At 41.5% G+C, this 26,875-nt stretch overlaps 3 protein-coding genes and 1 long non-coding RNA gene across 6 annotated transcripts; 2 read left to right on the top strand and 2 right to left on the bottom strand.

The window, feature by feature from the left end:
• The first annotated feature begins 1,773 nt into the window (after positions 1-1,773).
• Positions 1,774-10,632, top strand: tgm2l (transglutaminase 2, like). The gene is made up of 15 exons (XM_034535975.1): positions 1,774-1,904; positions 2,994-3,164; positions 4,170-4,400; positions 4,713-4,831; positions 5,294-5,422; positions 5,686-5,863; positions 6,244-6,385; positions 6,487-6,590; positions 6,906-7,048; positions 7,179-7,278; positions 7,601-7,746; positions 7,897-8,026; positions 8,178-8,338; positions 8,910-9,046; positions 9,748-10,632. The coding sequence occupies exons 1-15, from the start codon at positions 1,889-1,891 to the stop codon at positions 9,920-9,922; spliced, it is 2,082 nt and encodes a 693-aa protein (XP_034391866.1). The 5' UTR covers positions 1,774-1,888; the 3' UTR covers positions 9,923-10,632.
• Positions 10,633-11,521: 889 nt separating this feature from the next.
• Positions 11,522-14,252, bottom strand: LOC117732312. Its single transcript, XR_004609588.1, has 5 exons — positions 14,121-14,252; positions 13,555-13,648; positions 13,082-13,325; positions 12,787-12,995; positions 11,522-12,676 (listed from the first exon to the last, which is right to left on the bottom strand). It is a non-coding gene; the product is annotated as an uncharacterized LOC117732312 (long non-coding RNA).
• Positions 14,253-15,250: 998 nt separating this feature from the next.
• Positions 15,251-23,202, top strand: pllp (plasmolipin). Its single transcript, XM_034535206.1, has 4 exons — positions 15,251-15,816; positions 19,777-19,950; positions 20,609-20,728; positions 21,710-23,202. The coding sequence occupies exons 1-4, from the start codon at positions 15,652-15,654 to the stop codon at positions 21,815-21,817; spliced, it is 567 nt and encodes a 188-aa protein (XP_034391097.1). The 5' UTR covers positions 15,251-15,651; the 3' UTR covers positions 21,818-23,202.
• arl2bp (ADP-ribosylation factor-like 2 binding protein) lies at positions 23,200-26,815 on the bottom strand. Of its 3 annotated transcripts, none has more exons than XM_034535205.1 (7): positions 26,690-26,815; positions 26,231-26,306; positions 25,773-25,834; positions 25,120-25,226; positions 24,808-24,893; positions 24,462-24,558; positions 23,200-24,175 (listed from the first exon to the last, which is right to left on the bottom strand). In XM_034535205.1, the coding sequence occupies exons 1-7, from the start codon at positions 26,712-26,714 to the stop codon at positions 24,062-24,064; spliced, it is 567 nt and encodes a 188-aa protein (XP_034391096.1). In that variant the 5' UTR covers positions 26,715-26,815; the 3' UTR covers positions 23,200-24,061. The 3 variants fall into 3 exon arrangements, with proteins under 3 accessions (XP_034391096.1, XP_034391094.1, XP_034391095.1); XM_034535203.1 differs by having other exon boundaries at positions 26,231-26,330; positions 26,690-26,800; XM_034535204.1 differs by lacking the exon at positions 26,690-26,815 and adding an exon at positions 26,394-26,664.
• Positions 26,816-26,875: the final 60 nt, after the last annotated feature.

Here is a 26,875-nt window from a genome sequence, read left to right as displayed (position 1 = left end):
GGCAACCATACTTCTGGTCCTAAACAGTCATTGGCCCAATCCAATCTCCACACTCACAGACTTTGAGGCGCGTTATTGCAAAGTCCATGAGGGTTTATGGCTGTCAGGGTTTAAATTGAAGCATGGAAGCTGGAGATATAAACAGATAAAGACGGTAAACCGGTGCCCAGACTGGCATATTCAATTTACACAGAAACATTAAGGATTAAAGATGGTACATAGAAGCACATACAAGCAGTGGAATGCAAGCCTCTATAACAAAGATTAATTCATCAAACATTTAATTTTGTTATTGAAGCTGTTTTGACAAAACTAGGGCGGGCCGTGATCGAACCGCCGATCCTCTGAATGAAAGACGGACCTGCTAACCACTGACTCACAGATCCATCATATTTACACCATTTCAAGCTCTACAGCCTCTTAAACTCAACTATTTACCAGGTGACAGTTAAGTCCCTGAGGTTTCAGGGTTTAAGGCCTTAGGAGGGACATTGTTTTTGGGCCATTGACTCTTTGACCTAAAGATCACCTTCCCACCTTACTCACAGGTCACCTCCCAATTAAATGTGGGTGGGACATCTGCCTCATGACACTCTCTTTATGACCAGAAAATGTGTAATATCTCCCCTCAAGTGACCATGTGAGTCTGTATTCAGGCTGAACAAGAACATCAGCACGCTAATGTAATTATAATGACTATGCTAACATGCCGATATAATGCTTACCATGTTTACCATCTTACTTTAGCATGTTAGAATGCTATCATTTGTACAAAACTAAAAGAATGCATTTAACTTTGCCGGTATGTGGTCATAATCAAAAGTATTGGACACATTCAAATTCTAACCTGATGAAGGCGTCATAGGAAGAGTTGGGTAAATGAAGAGTTAAGTAAATGAAAGGCAAGGAAGTGGAGGTGTTCAAAAGTCCAGAATTTGATGAATATATTCTTGGCTATATAAAAGAACAGGTTATTTCCCTAATTCTGACTGAAAGGTCATGTTGTAATTACAAAATCTGCCCCAAGCAAAGCAGAACTACTCTTTTTCCAGACCTTAAAGTTGACGCCCACCTCAGATCTGTTGAGTGATTCAACTGAATTAATGGGTGAATGAACACATCAAGTCAAATTAAGAGGCTAAGATGTTGTTGATGGCAATGACCAGCAGTAGCTCAAATTCGGTATCATTACTTTCGGAGGAGAGGAGAACAGTGCCCTCACTACACTGCATAAACTGTTTCTGAACATTTCCATCTCAGATCTCTAAAATAGAATCTAAAATATTTGGTAAAGTAAAAGTCCTGCATTCAAAATATCACTTAAGTGAAAGTACAAAAGTATTCGCATCAAAATATACCAAAAGTAAAGGTTCTGTATAGAATGGCCCAGAATAAGACTCATTGAAATTATATACACACACATATATATATATATATATATATATATATATATATATATATATATATATATATATATATGTGTGTGTGTGTGTGTGTGTGTACAGTTGTTGAAGTCTTAATAATTCAAAACATCTTTTCGTAGTAGCATTTGCTGGAGGCCTTTTTTCAAATTAGAGCAACCGCCCCTCAAAATATCTGTGCATGTACCTGGACTTTAAATTATCACTCACACACCGCAAACACACTCAGTGATGCACACACACACACACACAAAGAGGACTGTAGGTTTTTGGTAAGTGATGTCAGAGGTCACAGAGGGGAGATGGGGTGGAGAAAGTGAGTATTTTAGGGTGAGTGTGTGTCAGAGAGGTGGGAGGGACAGTCTTGTGTGTATAAATACAAGACTGGGATGGACACAGAAAAGAAGATTGGAACGACACCTGAGTACACTGGAGCAACATTTTAATAGACGTGTAAAGGAGAAGCTATGGCAAACATGAGGGGTAAGTGATACTATCTATTTACCATTCTATGTATCTATTGTTAGTGTTTTTTGTCTAGATATCTTGCTCCCACTCTCTCTGCAGTCCGTATTACAAATGTTATGGGCGATTATTATGTGTGTGAAAAATGTGCTGATGCATGACTCGACACTCGGGTGAGATATGACCCATCCTAGTTCCTGCAGCAACTACAAGTCTGGCTAAGACGGGGATCCGAGGGCAAAAGGATGCTACATTTAAAAGAAAATATTAAATATATTATTATTATTATGTTTGCTTTTGGCATACTACCAATCTGCAGTACATTGATCAAGGTACATTTATAGTTTAAACACATTTAGTTTCCCCAGGTTAGCACATTTATTGATTTTACTTTGAAGGAAAATTCTACATTTTGGGAAATATACTTATTCACTTTTTAGCGGGAGGTAGATGAGTCGATGTTTTAATGTCTGAGCTTTAAATATAAACAGTTAGCTTAGGTTAGCATTAAACTGCAAACAGGGATACAACTACACTGTCTCTGTCAACGGGTAACAACACCTACCTACCTAGGCCTTTAAACCTCACTAATAACAGGATCCATTGGGGTCTCCACTAGTTTCCTGGCAACGTCAAGGTGACAGCAAGACTACAGGAAGTCCCCGAGCTTGGGATGGAAAAAGCTAAACATTTGTCACATAAACCTTTGTTTGACACCTAGTTATTTGTACGGTTTAAACAAACATCAGTGAGCTGTAAAGATGTTTGTAGGTAGATGTTATTAGGCTTGCTGATTCCTCCCTTTTTTTCCAGTCTTTAAGCCTAACTCTGCTCCTTCATATTGTGTACTGCAGTGTGTTGTAATGACCTTCTCATCCAACTCTTATCAAGAAAGTGAATGAGTATTTCCCAAAATGTCCAACTATTATAACACATGTATGAAAGGCGACAACTTAGTCATCACATTCAACCACAATGCAACTCTCTGTCAACTGAGTACGATCAGAGCTGAGGTGAAACTCTTCTATCGCTGCCAATATTTTATTTAGCAACCGGACAGCCGACAACCAACAGAGTGTATTGATTATTGAACTTTGTCTCTTTTAGGTTTGATTATGGATGTGAATCTGAGAAGTCGTGAAAACAACTTGGCTCACCGCACCAGGGAGATCGATAGGGAGCGCCTGATTGTCCGCAGGGGTCAACCGTTCTCCATAACGGTGCAGTGCTCTGACACTCTGCCTCCGAGACACCACCTGGAGCTGGTTCTGCACCTTGGTGAGCACAGCCTTGGCTTGATGGGCTTCTGATGCTAGTCCAATGTAAACTATTCAACATTTACTAAATAAATGGTGTACACTAGCAAGACAAAAATAAGTTCTAAACAAAAACTCTCATGCAGTAAGTATGTAAGTAATTAAGTAAGTAAGTAAATATCCATTTGAACTCATCAGATCTTGACGCCTCAGTCAATTCAATCCTTCTTGCAGCAGTATAGCCTCCGGACCGGTGTGTATTATTCTCTTCCATCATTCTCCGACTTCGAATAACTAGTAACTTTTAGCAGATTCACTACCATGTCATACAGCAAAGTGGGAGGAGCTTCTTATTGATTCCCAACACTAAAATCCTGATGAACATGAACATTAAAGACATTTCAGACATAAAGCTATTACCAACACTTCTACGCTGGGAATATATAGCCTGTTCTTTATCACTTGCAAGTAAAATATATGTATCAAAAATACGTTATAGAGCAGCTGTCTCTGTTCTGTGCCTGTGTTTCTAATAATGAATAGCTCAATGACGTTTTTTTATATTTCTTGGGGGGACAATGAAGCTCTATGACACAGAGGAATTAGCTACATCAGGTTTTGGCTACACAGGCTTGTTATTGACTTGTTACTTGTTAGTTGCTAGTCAGTTGGGACAGTTGGAACAGTGTATCAGCAGCCTTCCTTAATAATTATAACTACTTTATGACAACTTGTGTGTTGCTAGATATCCTGAGGCCCATTAAAAAAAGAGTAGCGAACAAATGTAGTTAGGTTAGAAGTTAGTCAGTCTTAGAACCAAACTACAGGATTAGTCTGTAAACAACAATTGTTATTGACCCGAATCCTCCATTTCATTAACGGTGACAAAGTTTATTTCCCTCACTTGTTCTACGCAGACCACAAATGCAATATGTTGTGATTCTGGCTCAGATAAACAGCAGGAAGCTGAATTTATGGTACGACAATCCGTGTCATGAACCATATCAGTGTTTTTATATTTCTTCAGGTAAGACAGACGAGGTGGTGATCAAGGTTCAGAAGGAACGCGGGGCCGGCGACAAGTGGTGGTTCAACCAGCAGGGAGCGCAGGATGAAATGCTGCTGACTCTGCACAGTCCACCGGATGCTATCATCGGCCAGTACCACCTGGCTGTGTTGATGATGTCCCCTGACGGACTCATTTTAGAGAAGACCGACAAAATTAGGTTCCACCTGCTCTTTAACCCGTGGTGCAAAGGTAAAACTTCACATCCACACACTACAGCTTTTCAACGTCACCGTGCAGTTCCTGACATTTTTAGTTTGTACTCAGTGTCACAATCAAACATGTGTCTTGAATCAGCCAGCAGAACCAAAAACATCCCTTCGCCTGTTTGGTGACAAAGACATAAACCGTATGACAGATCTCCATCACCGCGTTTAAACCCGACTGAGCCCTCAAACGCTATGATAATAATGAAATAATTCATATTGCAAATTGATGTTGTTTTTTGATGCTTCTGTTTCCTGTGTCACTCTAAAGAGTGTCTAATATGTGTGTCTTTCCCAGATGATGTGGTGTACCTCCCTGATCAGAGTCTGCTTCAGGAGTATGTTATGAATGAAGATGGAGTCATTTTCATGGGGTCCTGGGATAACATTTGGAGTATTTCCTGGAGTTTTGGACAAGTATAGCGTTCTCTCTTTCTCTCTCTCACATACACAAACACACTTAAACACACACATTGCGTGAAGGGTTGTGCGTCTGTGTCTGTCAGGCCAGTAGTTGGCCTGTGTGAATTGTCACAGCAGTGTGACAGCTGAGACTCTGAGGCTTCAGCTGGCGCAGGAAAGCTGTTTGTTGGACGGAAGAAACTTCTGGACGGGAGGTGAGAGAATGTAACCAAACCACACAAACAAGGGCTTGTCCCTTCACTGTGCGCTGGAACGGCACAGAGGAAGACAAACAGAGAGAAGGTGTAAATGGAGGTGGTGTAAGACACAGACTAACCAATGGGATACAAATGTCACTTGAAATCTGTTTTTAAAAACAGGTTGAGAAGCCTTTCCTGTTCAACTATACCAACATTGTGTTTCTTTGCTCATCTCTCGTGTTTTCTCTCCGTCTCACTGTGGCTCTCTGTCTCTCAGTTTGAGGACTATGTGATGGACATCTGTTTTGAAGTCCTGGACAACTCCAAGGATGCCCTGAAAAACTCAGAGACGGACATCAAGCTCAGATCGGACCCCGTCTATGTCAGCAGGATGATCACCGCGATGGTGACGATCTCTTTTACTCTCTGCTACAACAGTACAATAAAATACATTTAATTGTCTGAGTGGGAACCCATATGATACTTAACTGATCCAACTAATATACAGTTCATAAAAAGCGTGTTCAATGATCCCTGCATACAATCCTAAACACATATTGTCTGGCAGATACATCAAAATCGTACCTATTCAAACATTTGCTTCATGCCGTGATACATGATACACAGCTTTTAAGATGTCTCCTCAACATGTTGTCTCCACCCGTCCAGCTGAACTCTAACGGTGACAGGGGTGTGTTGACCGGTCGCTGGGTGGAGCCGTACACTGATGGAGTCCCGCCGTACAAATGGTCCGGCAGCGTGCCGATCCTCCAGCAGTGGAGCAAGAAGGGGGTCAGGGCGGTCAAATATGGCCAGTGCTGGGTGTTTGCTGCCGTCGCCTGCACAGGTGAGGCTTCCACATGTTTCACTGCCGCATGACTCAACTATCCCCATGAGTGCTACTGACTGTATAAGGCATGTTTTTAAAGGAATATTTTGGGGAAATACACTTATTTGCACAGGAGTTAGACAACACCACCCTGAATTCATAAAGAAACGTATTCATATTATCTCATTTAAATATGTGCAAAAAGCACAGGAGCACCGAGATGCTAGAATTGCATATTTACTTGAGTCTCAGGTTTGTGCGGGTTTAGCAGCCACAGAAGCTGCACAAACCATTTGTGAATTAGCTCCTCTGTATGGGGATTTCAAAGCTGCAGCCAGGAGCTGGCACACGCAGCTTCCATAAAGTGTGACCCAGTCTGATCTATGTTATCTTCACAGTGCTGCGCTGTCTGGGAATCCCAACACGCCTCATAACCAACTTTGCTTCAGCCCATGATGTCGATGGAAACCTCGCCATCGACATCGTGCTGAATGAAAGACTGGAGAGAATTGATGAAAGAAACAACGCAGAGAGCAGCTGGTAGGACCACACACACACACAGATTATGAATAAGATTTAGTGGACGTTACATCATCTCAGGTAATGAATTATCTCCTCCATTCCTCTCCTCACAAATTTAGGAACTTTCACTGCTGGGTCGAGTCCTGGATGAGTAGAGGAGATCTTCCCAAAGGAAATGACGGCTGGCAGGTTTTGGACCCGACCCCTCAAGAACTGAGTGATGGTACGTTCCTCATTCTTAACCTAGAATCTCTGTTATTCACCTCTCTCTCTCCTCCTTGTCTATCCACGGGTTTACAAGACATGTCTCACTGTGTCCACATTGAAAACTAAATAATGTACATCCTACCTGATTATAGTTGTTTTTCATTGCTTTAAACTGTTCCCAGGATTGTCATTGCTAGCTTTCTGCGTTCCCATATTGTTGGTCCCACAGCTGGTTGGTGTTTCCCATCAGGCTGAAAATCAAATTGAAATACCATCTTTAAAAAATAACTCATGGAAGTGGTTTGAAGAAAAATGTACTTCTACTCTTTAGGTGAGTTTTGTTGCGGCCCGTGTCCAGTGACGGCCATCAAAGAGGGAAATCTGGGGGTAAAGTACGACGCTCCGTTCATATTTGCCGAGGTGAACGCTGACATCATCCACTGGGTCGTCCAACGCGATGGCCAACGGCGAAAGGTGATCTTTCTTTTTGTTTTGATTCACTCTCACATGTGCTCAAGATAAAAAACATCTGCACTTTTTAAAGACAAGACATTCCAACAACAAAAAAGAATAGTGCTAAAGAGGATTGTTGTTATTGTTACAGATCAAAATGGATCAGGCCAGTGTGGGGAGGAATATCAGCACCAAAAGTGTTTACGGCAACCAGAGAGAAGATGTCACTCTACACTACAAATATCCTGAGGGTTAGTCGGAAGGTCTCACACAGGAGTAGATAGGATATCATCAGAAATTGCAGAACTATACAGCAGCCATACTGATAAACTATCAGTATCTTATTGACTATAATCACATTCAGTATACAGCATTCACCGACAAGGTGTAAGATACCACAGTTTATTCTTCTGAAAGACTTGTGATTCAAGAGAAATCATGAAACTGATGGACGCTCTGAATCTCCAGGCTTCCTGTAACTTCCACAGTTTAACTTGTGAAACATCTGCTCAGAGTCATCAGTTTAGGCTCATGCTTAGGATCAGTTGGCATTGACCGACCTTTTCTCCACAGGCTCCAAGATGGAGAGGGAGGTGTATCAGAAGGCGGGGCGCCGGGTCACGGAGCCGACATATGAGAACGCAGAACCAGGACAACTGAAGCTGTCAATCAAGCATGCTAAGCCTGTATTTGGGACAGACTTTGATGTGATTGTTGTGGTATGTCGTCAGACTGTAGCTGAATGAATGGATGGATGAAATGATAAAATAATATATTCTGTCCTAATTTATGGACATTGTGGGATCATCAGAGTGATCACATCCAGCGGCCGATCCGTTCATCCAGTCATGAATCCATTCTTTTGGCAGGTGGAGAATGAAGGAGGCAGAGAGGCTCATGCTCAGATAACCATGCTGGTCACCGCTGTGACTTACAATTCCGTCCACCGGGGGGAGTGCAAGAGACAAACAATCAGTGTGATAGTGCCAGCTCACAAAGGTTAGTAGCCCAAATATACAGAGAAAGTCTCTGGTGCAGACGCACACTAAAACCATAGTGATACTGTGTCTTGCACTCTTTTTCTCGCTCTTATTTTGTCGTAGCATGATGTGCAATCTTCCCTTTTAATACTGTCTGCGTGTGTGTTCAGCCTACAAGGAAGTGCTGCGTCTGCACTATGCCGACTACGCCGGGTGTGTCTCTGAACATCATACGATCAGGGTGAAAGCCCTCTTACAGGCTCCAGGAGAGAGAGAGCCCATCATGACGGAGGTCAACATCAACCTGAGCATGCCTGAACTCCTCGTACAGGTGAATCCACACTGAGCATGCCCAGAGGTCATAGTTGGGCCATGAAAGCATTTATAAGGTGTTATGTGCTTGTGTAATGTGAAAGGTAGAAGACTGATGAGAATTAAACTATGAACAATTTAAGTGTGCATGTCTCAGTTATAACAAGATATACGTAAGAGTTTCATATATGAGATGTAACTGCATGAGAAAAATCTCACAAATCATTCTTGGATGTTTCAACAGATTCAACCCTGTCATGGGAAAAATGAATATGTAATTTTAAAATCACCACATTCTTCGCCCGTTTTGATATCTAATATCTTAATGTTAGCTTTCAAAATGTTCTTCCGCGTGACCACACATGGTTGAAGTTTCTGTTTATAACCACATGAGGGCGTCTTCGCAGTCAACTGAAATCTCCTTGGATTTCTGAACTTTTCTTGGAGCCCAGTAACCATTTTAGAAACTCAAGAACCTGGCCTGCAATTTGACTGAAGAACCCAGGGTCTACATTTAGCTCCTGGTTTGATGTTTTGTGTTTCTAGATCAGAAACTGTGATGTCCTATACACTGTAATAATATTTTCCAGGTGCCTGGGAAGGCTTTTGCATGGGAAAAATTAACAGCCCTCATCTCCTTCACCAATCCTCTGCCAGTTCCTCTGAAGGGTGGCGTGTTCACTGTGGAAGGGGCCGGCCTACTGTCAGCCACTGAGATCCTTGTTAAGTGAGTACTGAGTCAGCCAGCTTCACTGTAACGCATGTGCAAAGAATTGAGAGGCCTTATATAACATCACTACACATACACACACACACACACACACACACTAGAATCAAAGAAAGTGGTTATATCTAATTATCCTTTCAAACAAACTGTGTACTAAAGGTACACTTTATTTGCAATGTTTGCCTGATGAATGTCGGTTACCGAAACCTCGCAAATAAATGTACTGCAAGTTAGACAACGCGCAGGATTTTGGTTACAACTTTTGATCTGTATTTCTCTCTCTCCTCCAGCACCTGTCTGGTAATAAATGTGTGAAGTCGTCTTCTGGTTTGAAGATCTAAGCATCCAACATTAATTGTAAAATGAGGCCTAGACTGACACAAACTGTCAGCCTGGTCTCCAAAAACATTGAAGTATGTTAGAAGTCCAGAAGCACAATGGATCAGAAATGAGTATTTTCAATTCATGAACTAGTTTTTGTAGCCGAGCTAGCAGTGAGTCATGTTGTACGATAACTTTTAAATAAACTAGTTTAAATAAACTATTAAGCAGCCATTGCTTTGAATGTCATTCATGCTCCATTGAGGATGACCCTCAAAATACTTTTCATGTAGCAATGGCGACGGATCAAAACTATAAAAAAAACTCAAGCATTCATCTCTCTCTCTCTCTCTCTCTCTCTCTCTCTCTCTTTCTTTCAGTGGGGATATATTTCCCGGCCAGAAGGTGTCTGTCAGGCTGTCGTTCTCACCCACGAGGCCGGGGATCAAGAAGCTCCTTGTGGACTTTGACTCTGACAGACTGAAGGACGTGAAGGGAGTCGCCACCGTGATTGTCCACAAGAAATCCGTCCCTATACATACTATTACTTATTGAAAACCTCTGAGCTGACTGGGACACGACTCCGCGGTGGGTTGGTTGATGCTGAAGGCCCAGCGATTATTTCATCTGATTCTGTCACAAAATCATCAGTATTAAATTGAGGCTGTTTCATAATCAGCTAAAAGTTCCTCACAGTAACTTTAAACAGTAGATGTGTCTTCCAGGATGATTGTGACCTTATCCACTAAGAAATACCGCACAGTGTTTATTTACCTTAAAGCCACTATGCGTCAGATTATAAAATGTTTGACTTTACAGGTGACGCCTCTAAACGGCAAATAATGTAAACACAGAATGATTTGCTTTTTGTTTATGTTACTCTGTACCATTTCATGTCTTTATTTCTTACTTGATTGCATTGCCAAGTTTAACAAGTTTCCTTCCATCTTTGTTATCTTCTCCTGATCAACTCTACAGCCGATTGTTAGTCCCTTATAATGAAATAACAACCACCCCAGTGGTTTAAACAGTGTGCTTTGTTTTGCATACTATTAAAATAAAGGATAAAAAAATAAAGAATAAAAGTGCCTAAGTTCAAGAAAAGTTTATGTTTTATGTTGTGTTTCATAATTTGGAAGAAACCAATTATTTAAAAATAATTTAATCCTAATATGATTATGATTCTTGAGAATAATTTTGTGTTCAGGCTGATATGACAAATACTAGCATGCTTTCAATAAATAAAATATATATTTTCACCAGTATGCACTTGATGTTATTACTGTCTCGATGGGTTGTCTATCTGCAACATGATTTTAAAACGTACAGAGAAAGTTAATCTACATAAGAAGATGTATACGGTCAGTCAAAGAGTTGGAGTTTAAAATGTCTTTAGCACACTGATCCTGGTTGAAACAACATATTTTGCCTTCATCAGCAGAGTCTGAATGCTTATATATCACACTCTAATATTTAGGTTGTGTGCAACATTTGAGTCAGAGTCTGACAATTAGCAACCACAGGCAGAGGTTGCAGTACAGCTAAAACACCAGCAGAGAGAGCAAAAGAGCTGTGTTTAGAATTGAGCCCGTTGCTTCTGAGCAACATGACCCTATCTTCTGGCTAACAGATAGTCTATAGTATAAATACACAAACAACGATATATTAAGAGTAGTAGCATGTGTGTATACAACTTTTCTTCAAAACAGTGTTTTAAGTCAGGATGGCGAGCGGTCTAAGGCGCTGCGCCAAAAGCTGGGGAAGAATAGTCTGTCAAGGGAGAGGGGGGAGAAAAAAGGAAAGGGGGAGAAGGGGGAGAAGGGGGAGAAGGGGGAGAAGGGGGAGAAGGGGGAGAAGGGGGAGAAGGGGGAGAAGGGGGAGAAGGGGGAGGAAAAAATGCACGGGTTCAAATCCCGACCCCGGCAGGATTGAGATTTATGATATTCATAATAAAACTGCATCTATTCGACTGAGATAGTATTGATATATAAATTGTAATTCTATTATATTTCTAATTTGAAAAGAGTAACTGTGGCCCTGGGTAAATGTGATGAAAATTGGTCACAGTCGTCTAACAATATTGTACCTTTTACTCCAATCCGAGTATTGGACAGTCATTAGTCACATGAAGACAAGAGTTTGAAAACAAAACGTATGAGAAAAGCAAAGTTTTATTTAAATAAATGAGGACAAGATATAAAAACACCAGTCTCTAAAGTATAATATAATATAAAATCACATATAATACAACAATATAACACCACACACAATAATAAAATAAACATATTAGACAACTATATACAAGAGTAATGTCCAGTGTCATATGGATAATCAACGAAAGAGTTACCGGTACTTCTTTTCGCCTGTTCTCCATCCACTGCTCCTTTGAAACAGTGTCTACTGAGGGGCAGTAAATTACCCCCTTGTACTGACTGTGCCCAGTCTCTGCAGTCCTGAACTGCCCGCATTTTTTGCATGTGTTGTGTAGCACTTTTCTCGTAAGCTTTCTGCGGGCAGGAGCAGGAGCAGGACCAGGAGTAACCCTCTGAGGGACCGAGGGTGAAGCGGGGAACAACTGCCTTGTGGCATGGGATGGGAGAAAGGAAAGGTTGCTGCCGCTCCGACTTCCTCTTTAATTTTGCCTGTCCGACAGTGGGTGTTGATGCTGGTGGGTGAGTGGCACAAATAATAGGGTGATCTGCCAGGGACATGTGACTCGGCATATTTAGCCCTTGTATGACCTCTGAATTGTCCTGCTTCTTCACCCTTTATTGTGTGAGTGGTATGGCTCACGTCCACCAGCTGCAAGGTGGTCTGCTGCATAACTCTCCCGTTGTCCAGAATGCACTGCCTGACTTTTCTATAGTCATCGAGGATGACTATAAGGGGGCACCGTCCCAGCCCCCTTCTTCTTGGGACTACGATGTATGAGACACAGCCTGATGAATATCGTCTCTATCAGGCGGCAGCAATCAGGCCACTGTGCAAGTGGGCCAGTGGTGGTAAGGCTGTCCCTCTTGACACTATCCAACCCTGGAGTGAAGTCCTGCTTATTTTAGGGGACTTGAACCTCCCTGTGTCCAGCCGACTCAAAAGCGGTCGGGTGTTGGTGTCTAATGGTAGATGAGGGCCGGGACAGGGAGCTCGTACCACAGCTTCAAATCTGGTTGCAGTTTGCCGGAGGGAAAGAGGGTGTTTGAAATCCACCTCTGTTCCTGCACAGGGAGGGTCTTTCTCATTTCACTTGGCAACCAGAATGGAACTGCAGTCCCAGCAGCAGCTAGCTGAACTCCTCCTGGCTCACCCTGTCTGGAAGACGACAACAACAAATAATAATTAGGTTTATTCATAAATAAAGGCTACACAACAAATGACTTATAATAAAGCAAGACCAATACAGTAAGCTGCACAGTACTCACAGCATCTTCTGCAATGCTGTAGTTTCCAGCTGGGCTGGGTGTCCTCACATAGGATGGAAGAGGAGGAGGAAGAAGAGGAGGAGGAGGAGCAGGGCCGCTGGGTTCCTCACAGAGGATATAAACGGAGGAGAAGGGCTGGGGGTCCTCCTAGCCACTAATTGTGGCTTTAGTGAGGCAGACTTTGACCCAGCAAAGCATGATTTAGCAAACTGAAAGAAGAACCAGAGTTAATTTGAAGATGCAGCACATACACAATAATTCATTCTAAATTTAAATTACTAAAAAATATATATACCATTGACACATTTAGCGCTAAGTCTGAGGCCACAGACCGGAATAGCAGCTAGAGGAGCTTGTGCTGGTGCTGCTGATGCTGCTGCTGGTGCTGAGGCTGATGCTTCGCCCGTTTTGATATTAGATATCAAAACGGGCATCCAACAACAGTTTCAGGTCACAGACTGTGGAATAGCAGCTAGAGGAGCTGGTGCTGGTGGTGCTGGTGGTACTGGTGCTGCTGGTGCGGAGTCTGAGGCCACATACTGTGGAACAACAGCAGAAGATTGTAACAGCATAACAGCATTGTAACAGACATGCAATGCAAGATGAACAATAATAATGGTAAGAAATGATATTTAGCCTGGAGTGAGTCACTCAGTGTACTACGTCTGATTGACATTATCTGCAGGATCATTTTTCATATGTGTAAACAAGTGCGTGGCATTCTAGTGACACTAATATCCAATAGGTAATTATTTTGTTATACTGTACCTTCTGATAGAGAGTGTGCCACTTCTTCTGCCTTCAGCTGGTCCTTGCCATCCACTCCTTATCGCTCATGGCCTTGTGGCTCTTTGGTGTTGTGCTAAAGATAACATGTAAATAATAATAATAGCTAAATATAGCCATAACCATGGTATGCTGAACAAGTGCATACATATGAGTGCAGTAACACAGACGCAGCAACTGTTAATTAAGCAAACTACACTGATAACATGTTGTCATGTATTTAGACATGGTGTTTACACATGTAATCATATCAATACATATATATGTATACACAATATTCACAATTATACTGTATAATTACACTTTGTCTATAATAAGTCTGTATCAGTCGTTAAATACCAGTAATAAACTATAATTAGTTGTCATGCTTGCACGACCACTGACTGCTATATTGTTGCTCCAACACGCTTTTGGCTCGGAGCGTTCGCTCGCTCTGCGCGTAACGTAATGTGACATCCGGATGAGAAAAAAAGTTAACAACCTAGATGTAACGTTTACGGCGGCTATAGAATAATAAAATACAAACATACATATAAATGTAAACTTACGTTTGAAAGACTGGTTCCCTCGTAGACTCCAGCTTACGTCTAATGTCCTGCGTAACCGTGTCGGTGATCGTTTCCGTGTTTACGTCGTAGCGGATTGGCTGAATCCATTGTGAGGCCGAAGCGCCATTGGCGAATCCATTGTTGAGCGAGAACGTGGGTACGTCTCCTTCCAGCTTAGCTGGGGAAGAATAGTCTGTCAAGCGAGAAGGGGCGCGCGCCCAGGTCGCAGTCTCCCCTGGAAGTGTGGATTCGAATCCCACTTCTGACATCTCTTTTTTCTTACATTCAAATAAATGCTACATCCTGCAAGATAATGTGTGGTACGTGTCAGTATCCTTACGCTTACGACGTGTTTTATGAATTCAACATTGGTTCCACACATCTGACCAACACACACAATGACATTACATATTCAATACACACTTTATTGTCCCTTTCAGCGGAAATTAGAATGTTACTTCTTACACCACTACAGAATAGACTAGGCCATTCGAAATGTAAGCCTACCTCCATAAAGAAAGAAAGCAAATAAGCTCAAAATAGGACGTGAAAAAAAATACATATAAGTTGTGATCTATTTATTGTACTGTAGGCTATAGTAATTTTGTATTGGCTGTTGTGTTGTTTGTATGTTGTTTGTACTGCTTGTATGTTTCATGACAAATAATAACACAGTGTGTGTTGTGTACATGTGATGAGATTAATGATGGTTACTATAAAACAATTATTTTTCTTTATTTTGGACTTTCAATGTTCAAAATGAAGTGAAACATTTCCTTGTTGGATTTCTTTTGTATTTTGAGTTACACATTTACAGCATCCTATCTGGTCCTATGTGTAATTTATTAAACTCAGTGGAGCAGTACATCACCCTTTTGTCTTAACATGATGCAGAGAACAAATATGCAACAAACACCAAGAGGGTGTCACTGACTCTTCGTTTGCAAACACATTAATGAGTCATTCTGGGGAGAGACCTCTGCAAACTACATGGGAGGAGATAAAGAGGGAGAGACTAAAGCATGGAGAGAGAGGATGACGAAATACTGTGTTTGTGTGCGTGTGTGTGTGTGTGTGTGCGTGTGTGTGTGTGTGTGTGCGAGAGAGAGAGAGAGAGAGAGAGAGAGAGAGAGAGAGAGAGAGAGAAAGAGGACAAGGTGTACAGAGACTCACACCACCACCATTAGACACCTGTCAGTGCAGGTGGAGAGAGTAACTGCTGGATATCGGAGCCTGGAGGGTTCCTCTTTAACTCTTTGAACAGACTATATGGACTTTGTACATTTGTGGTTTATTTAATGTTGGTGTTTTGGACATAACTTAACTTTAAACTGAAGGTTCAGTCTTGCTATTGCTCATCAGTGGGTGTAGTCATGGGTTACTGAAACCCAACATTCACGTATTCTAGTTTAATCTGTTGGAGGAGGCAAGTTTTCATCACAGACGTTTATCCTGCGTCCGAATCCCATCCTCAAGGAGTTTGTTGTTGGTGCTGCTGTTTCTGAGACACCTCCAGCTGAGCTGCGTGATCATGGCAGACTTCCCGTCCAAGGTTACCACGGAAACCAGCTCCCCCAACTCCCAGAGCTCTCAGCAGGGGGGCAACAGCCTCCGAGGGCTGTCCGCCAACGTCACCAATATGCTGGACATGTCCTTTATCCGAAGCATCCCGGCCGTCCTCATGATGGCTGAAATAGTATGTAACAGATGCAGAGCGGTTCTATTTTTACTCGATTCAACTGTGCACTGTGCTAACTTCTGTTCTGTCTTCGGTTTCATTATGACTGAAGCCATTAGTTGATTAATGTCATGGTTATCAAAGAATAAGGCTGGTGATACTCTTTATTTTTCTTATTGTCAAAATCTGATGAACCAAAGACCAAATCAATGCATTAGTCTCCCAATTATTTCTGACTTCCTTACCCCGTCTGTGGCATACATCTTTCAAAGAAACAGTTATGAAGATTAAGCTTTTTTTCAAAATGGCTAAATTATTTCCTCTAAAGGCTGGGCTCTGTACTTTGTAGCAAATCTTACTCAAACGGGATTAAATTGTGCATGTTGGGTCTAGTTTCAGCGGATTAATACACATTTGGTGCTCTGTAGAATGCATGGCAGCAGGAAAGTGTATGTGTGATCAACTCAAAGTAAACTACAGTGTGAGTCAGAGTCAGAGTTCATCATAAAGGAACATGTAGCTCGGTGCAGCTGTGTGGCTCACTGGTGTGCTTTTAATAGATTTTAGATGATAATGAGGCGAGATACAAGCAATACAAAGGTGTTGGTCTTTGTTGAATTTGTCTACAATAAAGAACATGTCCAGACAATAGTCAAATAAAAACTGCCAGTGCATTTGCTCTCCATTTGCTCTCATATAACGGCAGCACCAATATGTTAAAGAGCCAATGTGTGGATAGGGTTGTCTAGGAAACCTGTTTTATCTGTCATTACTGAGGATGAGTTCAAGGCAAACCACACAACATGATAAGCTGTCCAACATGGAGTCAACATTACAGCAGCTGCGGATAAAGACTTACAGACAGCTTGTTCTGGTGACTGACTGTCTATCAACAAAACCCATGACTGTCGGTGGTCAAAGCCTCTGCTGTGTTGTTTGGCGGTGTGCACACACGGCCATGTCTGCTCTAGTTCGGCACTGGCATGTAGCTGAGAGCTGAGAGTTAAATTGACGAGGCATTTCTGAGATCAAATGTGATCGTGAGAGTCAACGGGACTGTAGTTATGTTTGCTCTAATGCAGGGTTGGAAGGCTACAGAGTAAACAGCACTGAGCTTCAGCTCAAACTCATTTCCCTTCTGTGGTGACAATTTTCACTAAACTCTGTCCACAGAGAGGATATGTGACAGGAGATCTTTGTCCCCAGCTTCGTCTTTCAGGACCGAGCTACAATGGTCTTTCAAGGTTTCAGCCCAACTATTTATGAAGATCCACAGAAACCTTGACCTATGATGTTTCTGGTAGTGTTTACCCAAACTGATATTTGTATTGTAACACTTTTAGTTTCAGGTAATTTGTTTTAGGTAGCTTGTGTTAGCCATCATTTGAGCTGCACATGACTGAGTGTATGTGTGTGTGTGTGTGTGTGTGTGTGTGTGTGTGTGTGTGTGTGTGTGTGTGTGTGTGTGTTTGTGAGTGTGTGTGTGTGTGTGTGTGTGTGTGTGTGTGTGTGTGTGTGTGTGTGTGTGAGTGTGTGTGTGAGTGTGTGTGTGTGTGTGTGTGTGTGTGTGTGTGTGTGTGTGTGTGCGTGTGTGCGTGTGTGTGTGTGTGTGTGTGTGTGTGTGTGTGTGTGTGTGTGTGAGTGTGTGTGTGTGTGCGTGTGTGCGCGTGTGCTTTTGTAGCAAGGTAATTTTACATACTTGGCAAACGGCAACAGAAAGGGAAGAGAAAAGAGAAGTAGCAGAAAAGTTCTTTGACATGTTTTTAGAAACCAGACGTCTCTCTTTTCTACGCCCCTGCATTCATTCGTCTGCAGTGTGTGTTACATTCATAGAAGAGACGGTTTCCTTTTTCAAACCTCCAGCTCCTAATGCAATATTGATAAATAATATGCCCAATGCATTCGCCGTTATAAAAGACATCTGCATAATAAATAAATACTGGAATAGGTTGAAGTGATGAAGTCCTTCTTATCACACAATTAGACACTTTTTTTTAGCTTCATCATGAGACAGTTTTGTCCATAATTATCATTCAGTGTTAAAGTAATAATAATACACATATTTAATTTAGGTTTGTTAGCATCCTGCACTAGTAATTGTGACATAACCCTGAGCTGTGTGGTGATATTAATCATGCAATAGATATACTGTGGATCGTGGTTGAAACATGTCACAGCTTTAGTCAGGAAGTTACGGTTATTTGCTGTTCCTCTAGTTCAGAAGAGAGCGCTTTGCAAAGGTCAACCTGTGCCCATTGCATGTGTGTGTGTGTGTGTGTGTGTGTGTGTGTTTGTGTGTGTGTGTGTGTGTATCAGGTGTGTAAAAAGTGAAACTGGATCTTTGCATACATAATAGACTGTTCTTTCATGTTCTTTCTCATGGGACCGAAGCAGAGAGACACAGAGGCAAAGAGAGGAGCATGTCTGGATGACATTTCTGTTTTAAAGAGCCTATGTGATGAACTTTAGGCTTGAATTTCAGATATATACCATAAACTATAAAGACCCCTGACCACTGATGCTGGCAGCATCTATCACTCTCTGTATATATATTTTTTTTCTACAACATGACATGCTTTTCTAATGCTTTTTTCAGCAGAATAAAGCTCTCAGTTAGTACTCCTACACCAAAGGCCTCTCCTGTACTCTGGTGACTCTTTCAGACATCTGAAGTTCCATCGGCACCCTCTTACTGGAATGATGTTACACACTGTGAAGTTTATGCAAGGCAGATCCGCCGGTTACATTTTGTGCAACCGGCATCAGACTGTTGTAAAATAATTGCAGACTCTGTGCTTATGTGCACATCAAGCAAGTCGTTTTTTACGCAATATGCTGCACAGTTTCTTCCGCACATCAGCAGGCGTGTCAGTTCTATGTGGGTCAGTTTCCAACAGCTTTGTAAAATAATCATTCAAAACGACAGGTTTGATTGGCTCATAAGCATCAGAGGTTCTGTTATTTTACAACAGTCTGATGATGCCGGTTGCACAAAATGTAACCGGCGGATCTGCCTTGTGTAAACAGTGTGTCACATCATTAAGAGAACAGATACCATGCTGCCTTCAGATGGCTGTAAAGAGTCACCAGAGTACAGGAGAGGCCTTTGGTATTTTAACTGTCATGGACTCTGACATACCACTTCCCCCTCCTCACATACTACTGCCATTGACTGCTGTTGTCCATCCTCGTATTGTTTGTGCATTTATGTATGTGTGCTGCAGAGGATAACATACTATATATATAACATACTGTGTCAAAGGCAAACTACTCTGGCATTCGTCATGTGACTGAATTATCTAAACTTATGATGGACAGACTTCTTCTGCTATAGCCGTCATTAAACGCTTTTAAAAAAAAACAGCATTATCATGTTATAGATGTTTGCAAATTCAGCATTCTGTTCATGAAGTAAACAGATAGAGCAAACTAAATATATCAGCTAAAGAAACATATATTTCTTTCTGGAGTTAGTGGATACAAAAACAGAAATAAAAGAGAGTGAATCTTGGACTTGAGTTCATCAGGTGACCGGAAACCCGACTCAAAATATTGCTAATGCAATTTGATAACTGATGACGGGCAACTGTTTCCTAAAATGTCAGTCATATCAATATAATGAGGAAATAGTTAATGTTGAGTTTGATAACTGGTACTGTATGCAAATATATAATTGATTAATGGTGTAATGGTAATATATCCTCCTAACACTTTGAATGTGAATATTATCGTTATTGGGGAAAAAAAATGCTCACCTGTCCTTCAACAGTTGGGTTTGGATACAATTGTGTTCAGTAGAGGCTACAAGTTGTCCCCGACGTGGTCTCATTTACACATATATTGTTTATTTTAAAATGACTACTTTTCATATATTAACAGTTAATGTCTTTTCATGTCAGCAGATCTAAGTCGCTGTCACACTTCAGCTCTCTCTCTTCTTATTTGGTCCGGCATGTTTTCTCTCTCTCACATTTCTAGTTTATGGGGCTGCTCCAGTGGGCGTTGATAGCCAGCGCCCCCTACACATTGTTGCCAGCGTATGGCTTTGTGATGTTTGTTGCTGTCACCCTCTGGATCCTCACCACCATCCTCTTCTTCATGATCCTGTGCGGCGCCCAACAAAAACTCTCCTCCGTCCCCTGGCCCCTGACGGTAGGATGGGACGAGGGGAGGAGAGGGAAGGGGAGAAAAGGGGAATGAAAGGTTTTGAGAGTGTTATTCCAGGGTGTGCAGAAACTAGATTAAATGTGCTTTTATTTTAACTTTATTATCAGTTTCTGGCCTTAAAGTCCTCTTTGTAACGTAATGGCTGAATAAGCACCAATCTGAATACATTCTTGGCTATTATTTTTGTGAATAGTTTGATACACAAAATCTATCCTACTTCAAACCAGTGAGAAGAGCACAACTTTTCATAAATTCACCAAAACTAATTTAAAATGATACCATTGACACGGAGTCTCCCTGCTGTCGATGAGTTATATTCAGACTGGCCGATAAGGCTCTGCTGTCTCCTATAAGCGTCATTAAATGCATTGATGAATAGTTCAAAAACAAAGACGAAGGCAGATGGATTTAGACTGAAGTATTACTGTCAAGGATCAAGGATCAAGGATCCTTTGAGGTTTGATCAAATGAAAAGAGGCCGACAAAATAGGACCGTGAAGTATAGGTTATGAAAGGAGAGGAGGCAAGATTAAGCCATGAAGGGAAAAAGGACAATAGAAAGGGAGGGGCCAATAAACAAAAGGGGACAGAGGGACAGAAGCTTCCAGATGAAGTGTGGCTAATGTTTCTCCTCTTTTGCTAGGTGATGGCGTATCACGCCACAGCCACGGTCCTCTATCTGACCGCCTTCCTGGCCAACGCAGCGTCCGTGTACCCCTTCCTGCGCTTTCCCTATTTCTACGGAGTTTTGGCAGCTGCCGCTGTAAGACGCCTGACACCACTAATGCTGACTCACATGCAAAGACCTGGTTGAATACGCAAGAAACAGTCTGACATTCTTCTTTGATCATGTGTCTGCAAAGGCAACTCCCAGTGAGAAGAAACAAAAGTTTGGTCAACAGATAAAAATCTACGCCTGCAGTCCTCCATTTATTTAGTCAGCCAACATTTGAACACTTTGCCCATTTTCTATGCCCTCCCTTCTTCCCTCTCAATGGCATCACTGTTTGTCTAGTATTGTTTCTGATAGCATATTTACTTATGAAGGTATGGCAGGTACATACACACACACACAAGTTAAGATGTGAAAGAGGTGAGGCTTTCTTATTGCTCACATGGCTGCAGCATGCCATGTGATTATACGTTAAGGCTAAGGTCTTTAAGGCCAGTTACCTTTGTAACAGAGCTGTCACCAGCCCCTCTGCCACGTCAATGTTCAAATCCAAAAGAATGTGGTAGAGAATGTGTGTGTGTGTGTGTGCGTGTGTGTGTGTGTGTGTGTGTGTGTGTGTGTGTGTGTGTGTGTGTGTGTGTGTGTGTGTGTGTGTGTGTGTGTGTGTTTGTATGTGAAATCCTGTGTGCAAAATGCTACCATAGCTGTAAACTTGCATGGACTTTAGCCTGTGGGAAAGACTATAAAGCATGGGCATGTCTAGTAAGATTTTCCTGAGGTGATCATACACACACACACACAGCCCTGTCCCCTTTCAGCTGCATTTTACTGCCCCTGAGGAACAAAGGTCCTGATAAATGATCATTTACCAGGTATATGGCTCAATAAGGACTGAGATGTTTATAGATGTGGATGTATAAAGGCCTAAATGTTTGATTTATGTTGAAGGCTTGAGACCTTTGCCCTGCTTCCGGAAGTCATTTGAAAGGTCTAATTGTATCTCTTCTCCCCTTTCCACTGCATCTGAATGTCTCCCTCCCTGTTTCTCTGGCTCTCTGTCCGTCTGTTCAGTTCTTTGGTGCAGTGGTGACCATCGCGTACGCTGCAAGTGCTTTCTTCTCCTATCTGGACTGGAAGGGAGACGGAGGGAACGCTGCCACCGACACAGTGCCGGCCTAGGACTCAAACCTGGGATGCCGATCTCCTCTTGCTAGTTATTTGGATAGTCTACACTTAATACATGTCACTGCTGACTCTGGTGACACAAATCCTGACCTCTTCTCAACCCCAGTATTAACAATAGGGTGAAATTCTAAATATCTTAAATGATATTTTTTTGTCTTATTAGTACAACACAATATTTCTTTCTGTGCTGGTCTCCTGCACTGAGGCCTCAAATTCAGGCGTTCCTGAAATAATACATTTATTGATTCTATTGTAAATACGCAAATAAAGCAGACAGTGCCTTAAATTATTGGTTATCGCACCGCCTAGTGGCATCATATTACTAACACCTCTGGGTTGCATTTAGAATGCACAAAACATGCCTCACTTAAAGCAATAATTTGACATTTCGGGAAATTTGAACTCTCACCGTCTGAGACAGATTGATACTACTCGCAGGTCTGAATGATAAATATTAGCTGAGGCTAGCATGAAGACTGGACACAAGGGGAAACAGCAAGCTTGTTAGCGAGTCAACTATGAAGGACATTACAATGCAAAACATCAGAATCATATATTTAATGCTGTTTTTTTGTTCATATATGAGTATAACATACTTTGTCATTCAAACAAATATAAGAACATTGTAAAATGTGTGTTATATAATGGGACCCATTTTGATGACCTCAACATATCAATGTCCTGTCGTCCCTGTGAATGTCGGCTTTGAGAGGAAGAGATTAAACAACCTGGTTACAATAAATTACTCAAAATTTGACAGCCTGACCAAACTTTGATCGTAAACTTGGTACTATGATGTGACATGTATCACAGAGAAACATGCAGATCCATAACATTTTAAGTTGTTTGTTTAGTATATCTTGTTTACAGAGAGCGGTTGTTGTGGCATTGGTAACGCTGGTTGAGTATCACGGGAGGACCACGTCATAACATGCTCGACTCCTGCTTGTGCATTCTGTGACGCTCATATTAGGAAGTTGCTCTAATACCATAACATGGCCGTGCAGAAGGTGTGAAGAATCTCTGTCCTGCAGAAATCCAATTTTCCCTCCCGGATGCACAGGCTCACATTGAAACTTAAGTTCTCCATAGACCAAGCCAAAGCACTAATAACGTTTTAAATATATACTCTCCTAATCTCACGCATTATGAAAATGCAGGACAATGTTTCAAATGTTGTACCCATCGAGCTGTGGGAAAAGGTGCATTACATATTTCCTTTGATTTATATGATAAAGTGCTCAACTCCTTTTGTATGTGCCTTTATGACATAATGTTTCTTTTTGTACCAAGAATTTGAATACTTGTGAAATCCTGTGGTGAGTGCCGGAGCTCAAGTCTGCATTGTTCAAATAAAGCAGTCGGTGATGTCAATGTAAGGATTGCACCTGTTTATTTAAAATATCTCTTTACTAACAAATGATCCATCAACAGTGTTTCAACAGTGACATACTTTTATGTTTACAATTACAGCTGTCATATTAAGAAGAATAGAAAATACTTTGACATTGCACTGAAAACTATACTGTAGGTCGTATTTTGCATTGCAGACACATGCACACGTCACACAATCACTTAATACATTTTAAAAAAAAATCACTTTCACAGGCACAGAACTCAATGCAATGAGTTTTCAAACTGACCAAATAATTTAAAACTTTATAAAAAACATATTAATTCTGCTATAATCATATGAAAAACACATTCCAGGCAAAGGGAGCCAAACATTCAATAATATTAAATTGTTTCCCCTGCTGATGCCTTTTACATAAGAACCAGTAGGATGAACTGAAAAACACAAACACAAATCTAGTACCAGCCCCAGAACTGGGTTCCTTCTCCCCAACCAGGCAGATCTAATAGATGCAAACGTAGATACGTTCATTTGTAATCTCGGGATTTGGCCTCTCACCTGCAAATTTTAATTAAAAAACCTTTGAATATTTCAAGTAGTCATGTCTGTCCGGTGCAGTGGTTAGGGTAGAGGAAAGAAGCCACTTTCCATGTTCACTCTTTAACTACAAAGAACCTCTTGAACACACACGCCATCCCAGCCAACACATAAAACACAGAGGACTGCATATGATTTTGATGTTCGGGGTCCTTTCGTCACAGGCTGTAGATGTATCAAGCAGCTCAACGTTAGAACAAAGCCTCCCAAAAAAGTGACCACAAGCTAACCGTAACTTTCTGAAGGTTCGTTAACAAAATGTTACATAAACATAAAGAGGAGGCAATTCAAATGTTTGTGAACTGCGGTTCAGTGGTGGTGCTGTTGTGTTTGGACCCAGCAGGGATCAGAGATGTGACCACCAGTCCTTGACTCAGGTCCAGACCTTGGCCCTCCTTATCCTAGAAACATACAGATTCATACAGCTGGCATTAAAGCAAAGCATTTACAAACAGGAGTCATCACCACTTGTTTTTGACCAATGAACAGTCAAATAGGTCAAGATACCAATGCGCTTGAATGCAACATGAGCCTTACAGTGAGAAGTAGAGGATATGGCACAGACTGTCATTATACCGTATAGATGATAGAAATGGGGTGAATTCAAAAATTCACCACATTAATATCTTGTTGAGATTCTCAGTGAAAGGGGGATTAAAGATGTTCTACAGTTTGCAGACAACTCACTGCTCTGTATTCCAGAAACATCTCCTTAAAAGCCATGAAGTCAGTGAATGTCAGCAGCATGTCAAAGATGTCACCTGGCACCTCTTCTTTGTGTTGCCTGCAGGTGGAAGAGAGTAACCAAGGGAATCCAATCACATTTGCAATGTAAATTTGTGCCACCTAGTGGCTGGCTGCAAAACAATATTTGTAGGCAACAGGTGGATCAAACAAACTATGTATGAGCTGAATGGTTGCTTTCAATGACACCATGTATGTCACCAATTTGATTATAGTGGTTTAGTTATTGTAGGAGGAAAACAGACAGAATAATATGGGTTCAGGGGAGAGTTATGATGTCACATCTTACATGAGCCTCTTTATGAAAGTATTCATGTTGAAGGCGGGGATCCTCTCCATCAGCTGCTGCTCCAGATGTTTCTCCAGCAGGTCAACCTACACAACAGCCATGAGTGTTATTAAGAATAAGGTCTCTGTTTACTTTCCTGACTACTCCATTGGTTCAGTAAATCTTCATCTTTGATAGAGCTGAAGGTTGAAATTATAGGCAAGGTGATATAATAGTCACACTACTGAAGGTAACTGTGTCGTCATCGTCAAATTCCTTGAAGAAAGGGTGTGGGAGTTACATTAGAACATAGCGAGATGTCAAGCAACTCACATATTTGTCAAAGATGGGTGTGTAACTGAGCTTGTTCTCGTCAGAGTCCTCAAACTCCAGGTAGTGTTTCTCCATGAAGCTCTGCTGAAGCTGCTGGAACTCCTCCTCTAAAAGTATTGAAAAGTATTTGACATGTAGAACAACACAGATCTTCAACATTAACAGGTGAAACACTTAATTTGTATATGTCCTCAGCAGGTTTCGCATACTGGCCTTTCAAAAATAATCTCAGGATGAAATAAGGGAATGTTTTACCTCTTTACACTTTTCTGTACTTTTCACCGTGCTAACAGAACAAAAAGGGCCAGACTGCCTGAATTGGTTGAAGCACTTCAAGAAGCTAAATCCCAATTTCTTTAGAAGATAACATGAATAAATTGCAGATCTTCTTTTATTAGTCACACAGTGAAGACACTTGCAATACTATGTCTCATAAAGTCACAGATGTCTTCATTTAAAAAAGAAAAGGCCACTTTTCTCTCATTCAGTAGATCTATCCATTTATTTTCTGAACTGACTGATGAGATGCGTTTACAACATAAGACAATCGCTTCCTAATGTCAGGTTACTGAAAAATGTATCTTTCACAAATGGTGATATTAAAATATGTATTTAGAAAAGACTGGCAAGAGCGGTCTCATCACTTGTCCTACCCATGATGATGTCCTCTATGCAGCCAATAATGCCATCAAAAGCTGCGTCTGCAGCTGAGGAACTGGAGGGAGAAAACCAAGAGATACAGATCACATCGCTTAAAGGGAGACTTTATGTGCAATGTATCGCGAGATTACAGCTATGCATTACGTGTGCCGTCTCTTGCTGTAGACTCTCTAAATGAGAAGTTACGGTTTGACTGACAAAGGCGCGACACTGCCCTCTGAATTCCTTTGAGCCTTGGAAGTAAATTAAGTGTTGACCTGTCCAAGCTAAAGACAGCGCCTTCCATCGCGCACACAGCTTGAACATTTAATTATTTTTCATTTGCATTTCACTTAAAGCACTTGGTCTCTAAAGTTAGAAAACAATAGTTGGACTGTTAATTACACAGCGCTATATGGAAAACGTTCAAAGGGAGTGCCATTGTGTCTCGTGATTGACTCTGGAAGCCCACCTGGAAATAGCAAAGTGTTCTTCTCCCATGTCAACCATTTCTACGATGTTATCTTCCTCTCCACAGCCTCGGACATCTGGAAAAGGAAGGAAGGCTCCACCTGAATACGCGTGTTTTGGTGAATTGACGTTGGCTTAAAGCAAAACGGTGAGCTACTAAACACCTGAGGTTAGAAAATGCCTTTTCCCCCAACAAACGTGATATTTCATTCCCTCACAAGGCTGCCTGCCGGCCCAGCTGGTGTTGTCTTCACTGAAGGATATGAGCTGTTCGCTAGCTAGCTAGTGAACGCTAGCTCTGTAAGCTAACAGGTAGTTAGCTAGCGTTAGTCAACGTTATAACATGTTAGCCTTGAATTAACGTTAATGCGTCAGCAGCAGTTAGTTTGTTCGCTGTATTTTGCACTTTACACCCCCTTCAGATAAATTAACGGCAGTTAAAGAAATTAAATGTACTTACTTAACGTTAGTTTCTGAATGTCCATGTTGATAAATATATCGTTAACGTGTGGTAATAGCAACGATAACGTTGTTACCAAGGAAACAGCGAACGTATGTACGCAACCGAGTCCCGTCCGGGAGAACGAGATCTGAGCACGTTGGTTCCTACCTCAGGACACTTCTCCGGGATTATCGAAATGAGACC

The sequence above is a fragment of the Cyclopterus lumpus genome, chromosome 6 (assembly GCF_009769545.1).
Source record: "Cyclopterus lumpus isolate fCycLum1 chromosome 6, fCycLum1.pri, whole genome shotgun sequence".
Classification (NCBI taxonomy): Eukaryota; Metazoa; Chordata; class Actinopteri; order Perciformes; family Cyclopteridae; genus Cyclopterus; species Cyclopterus lumpus.
Note: the sequence above shows the minus strand (reverse complement) of the source record. Positions and strands in the feature narration are given on the sequence as shown.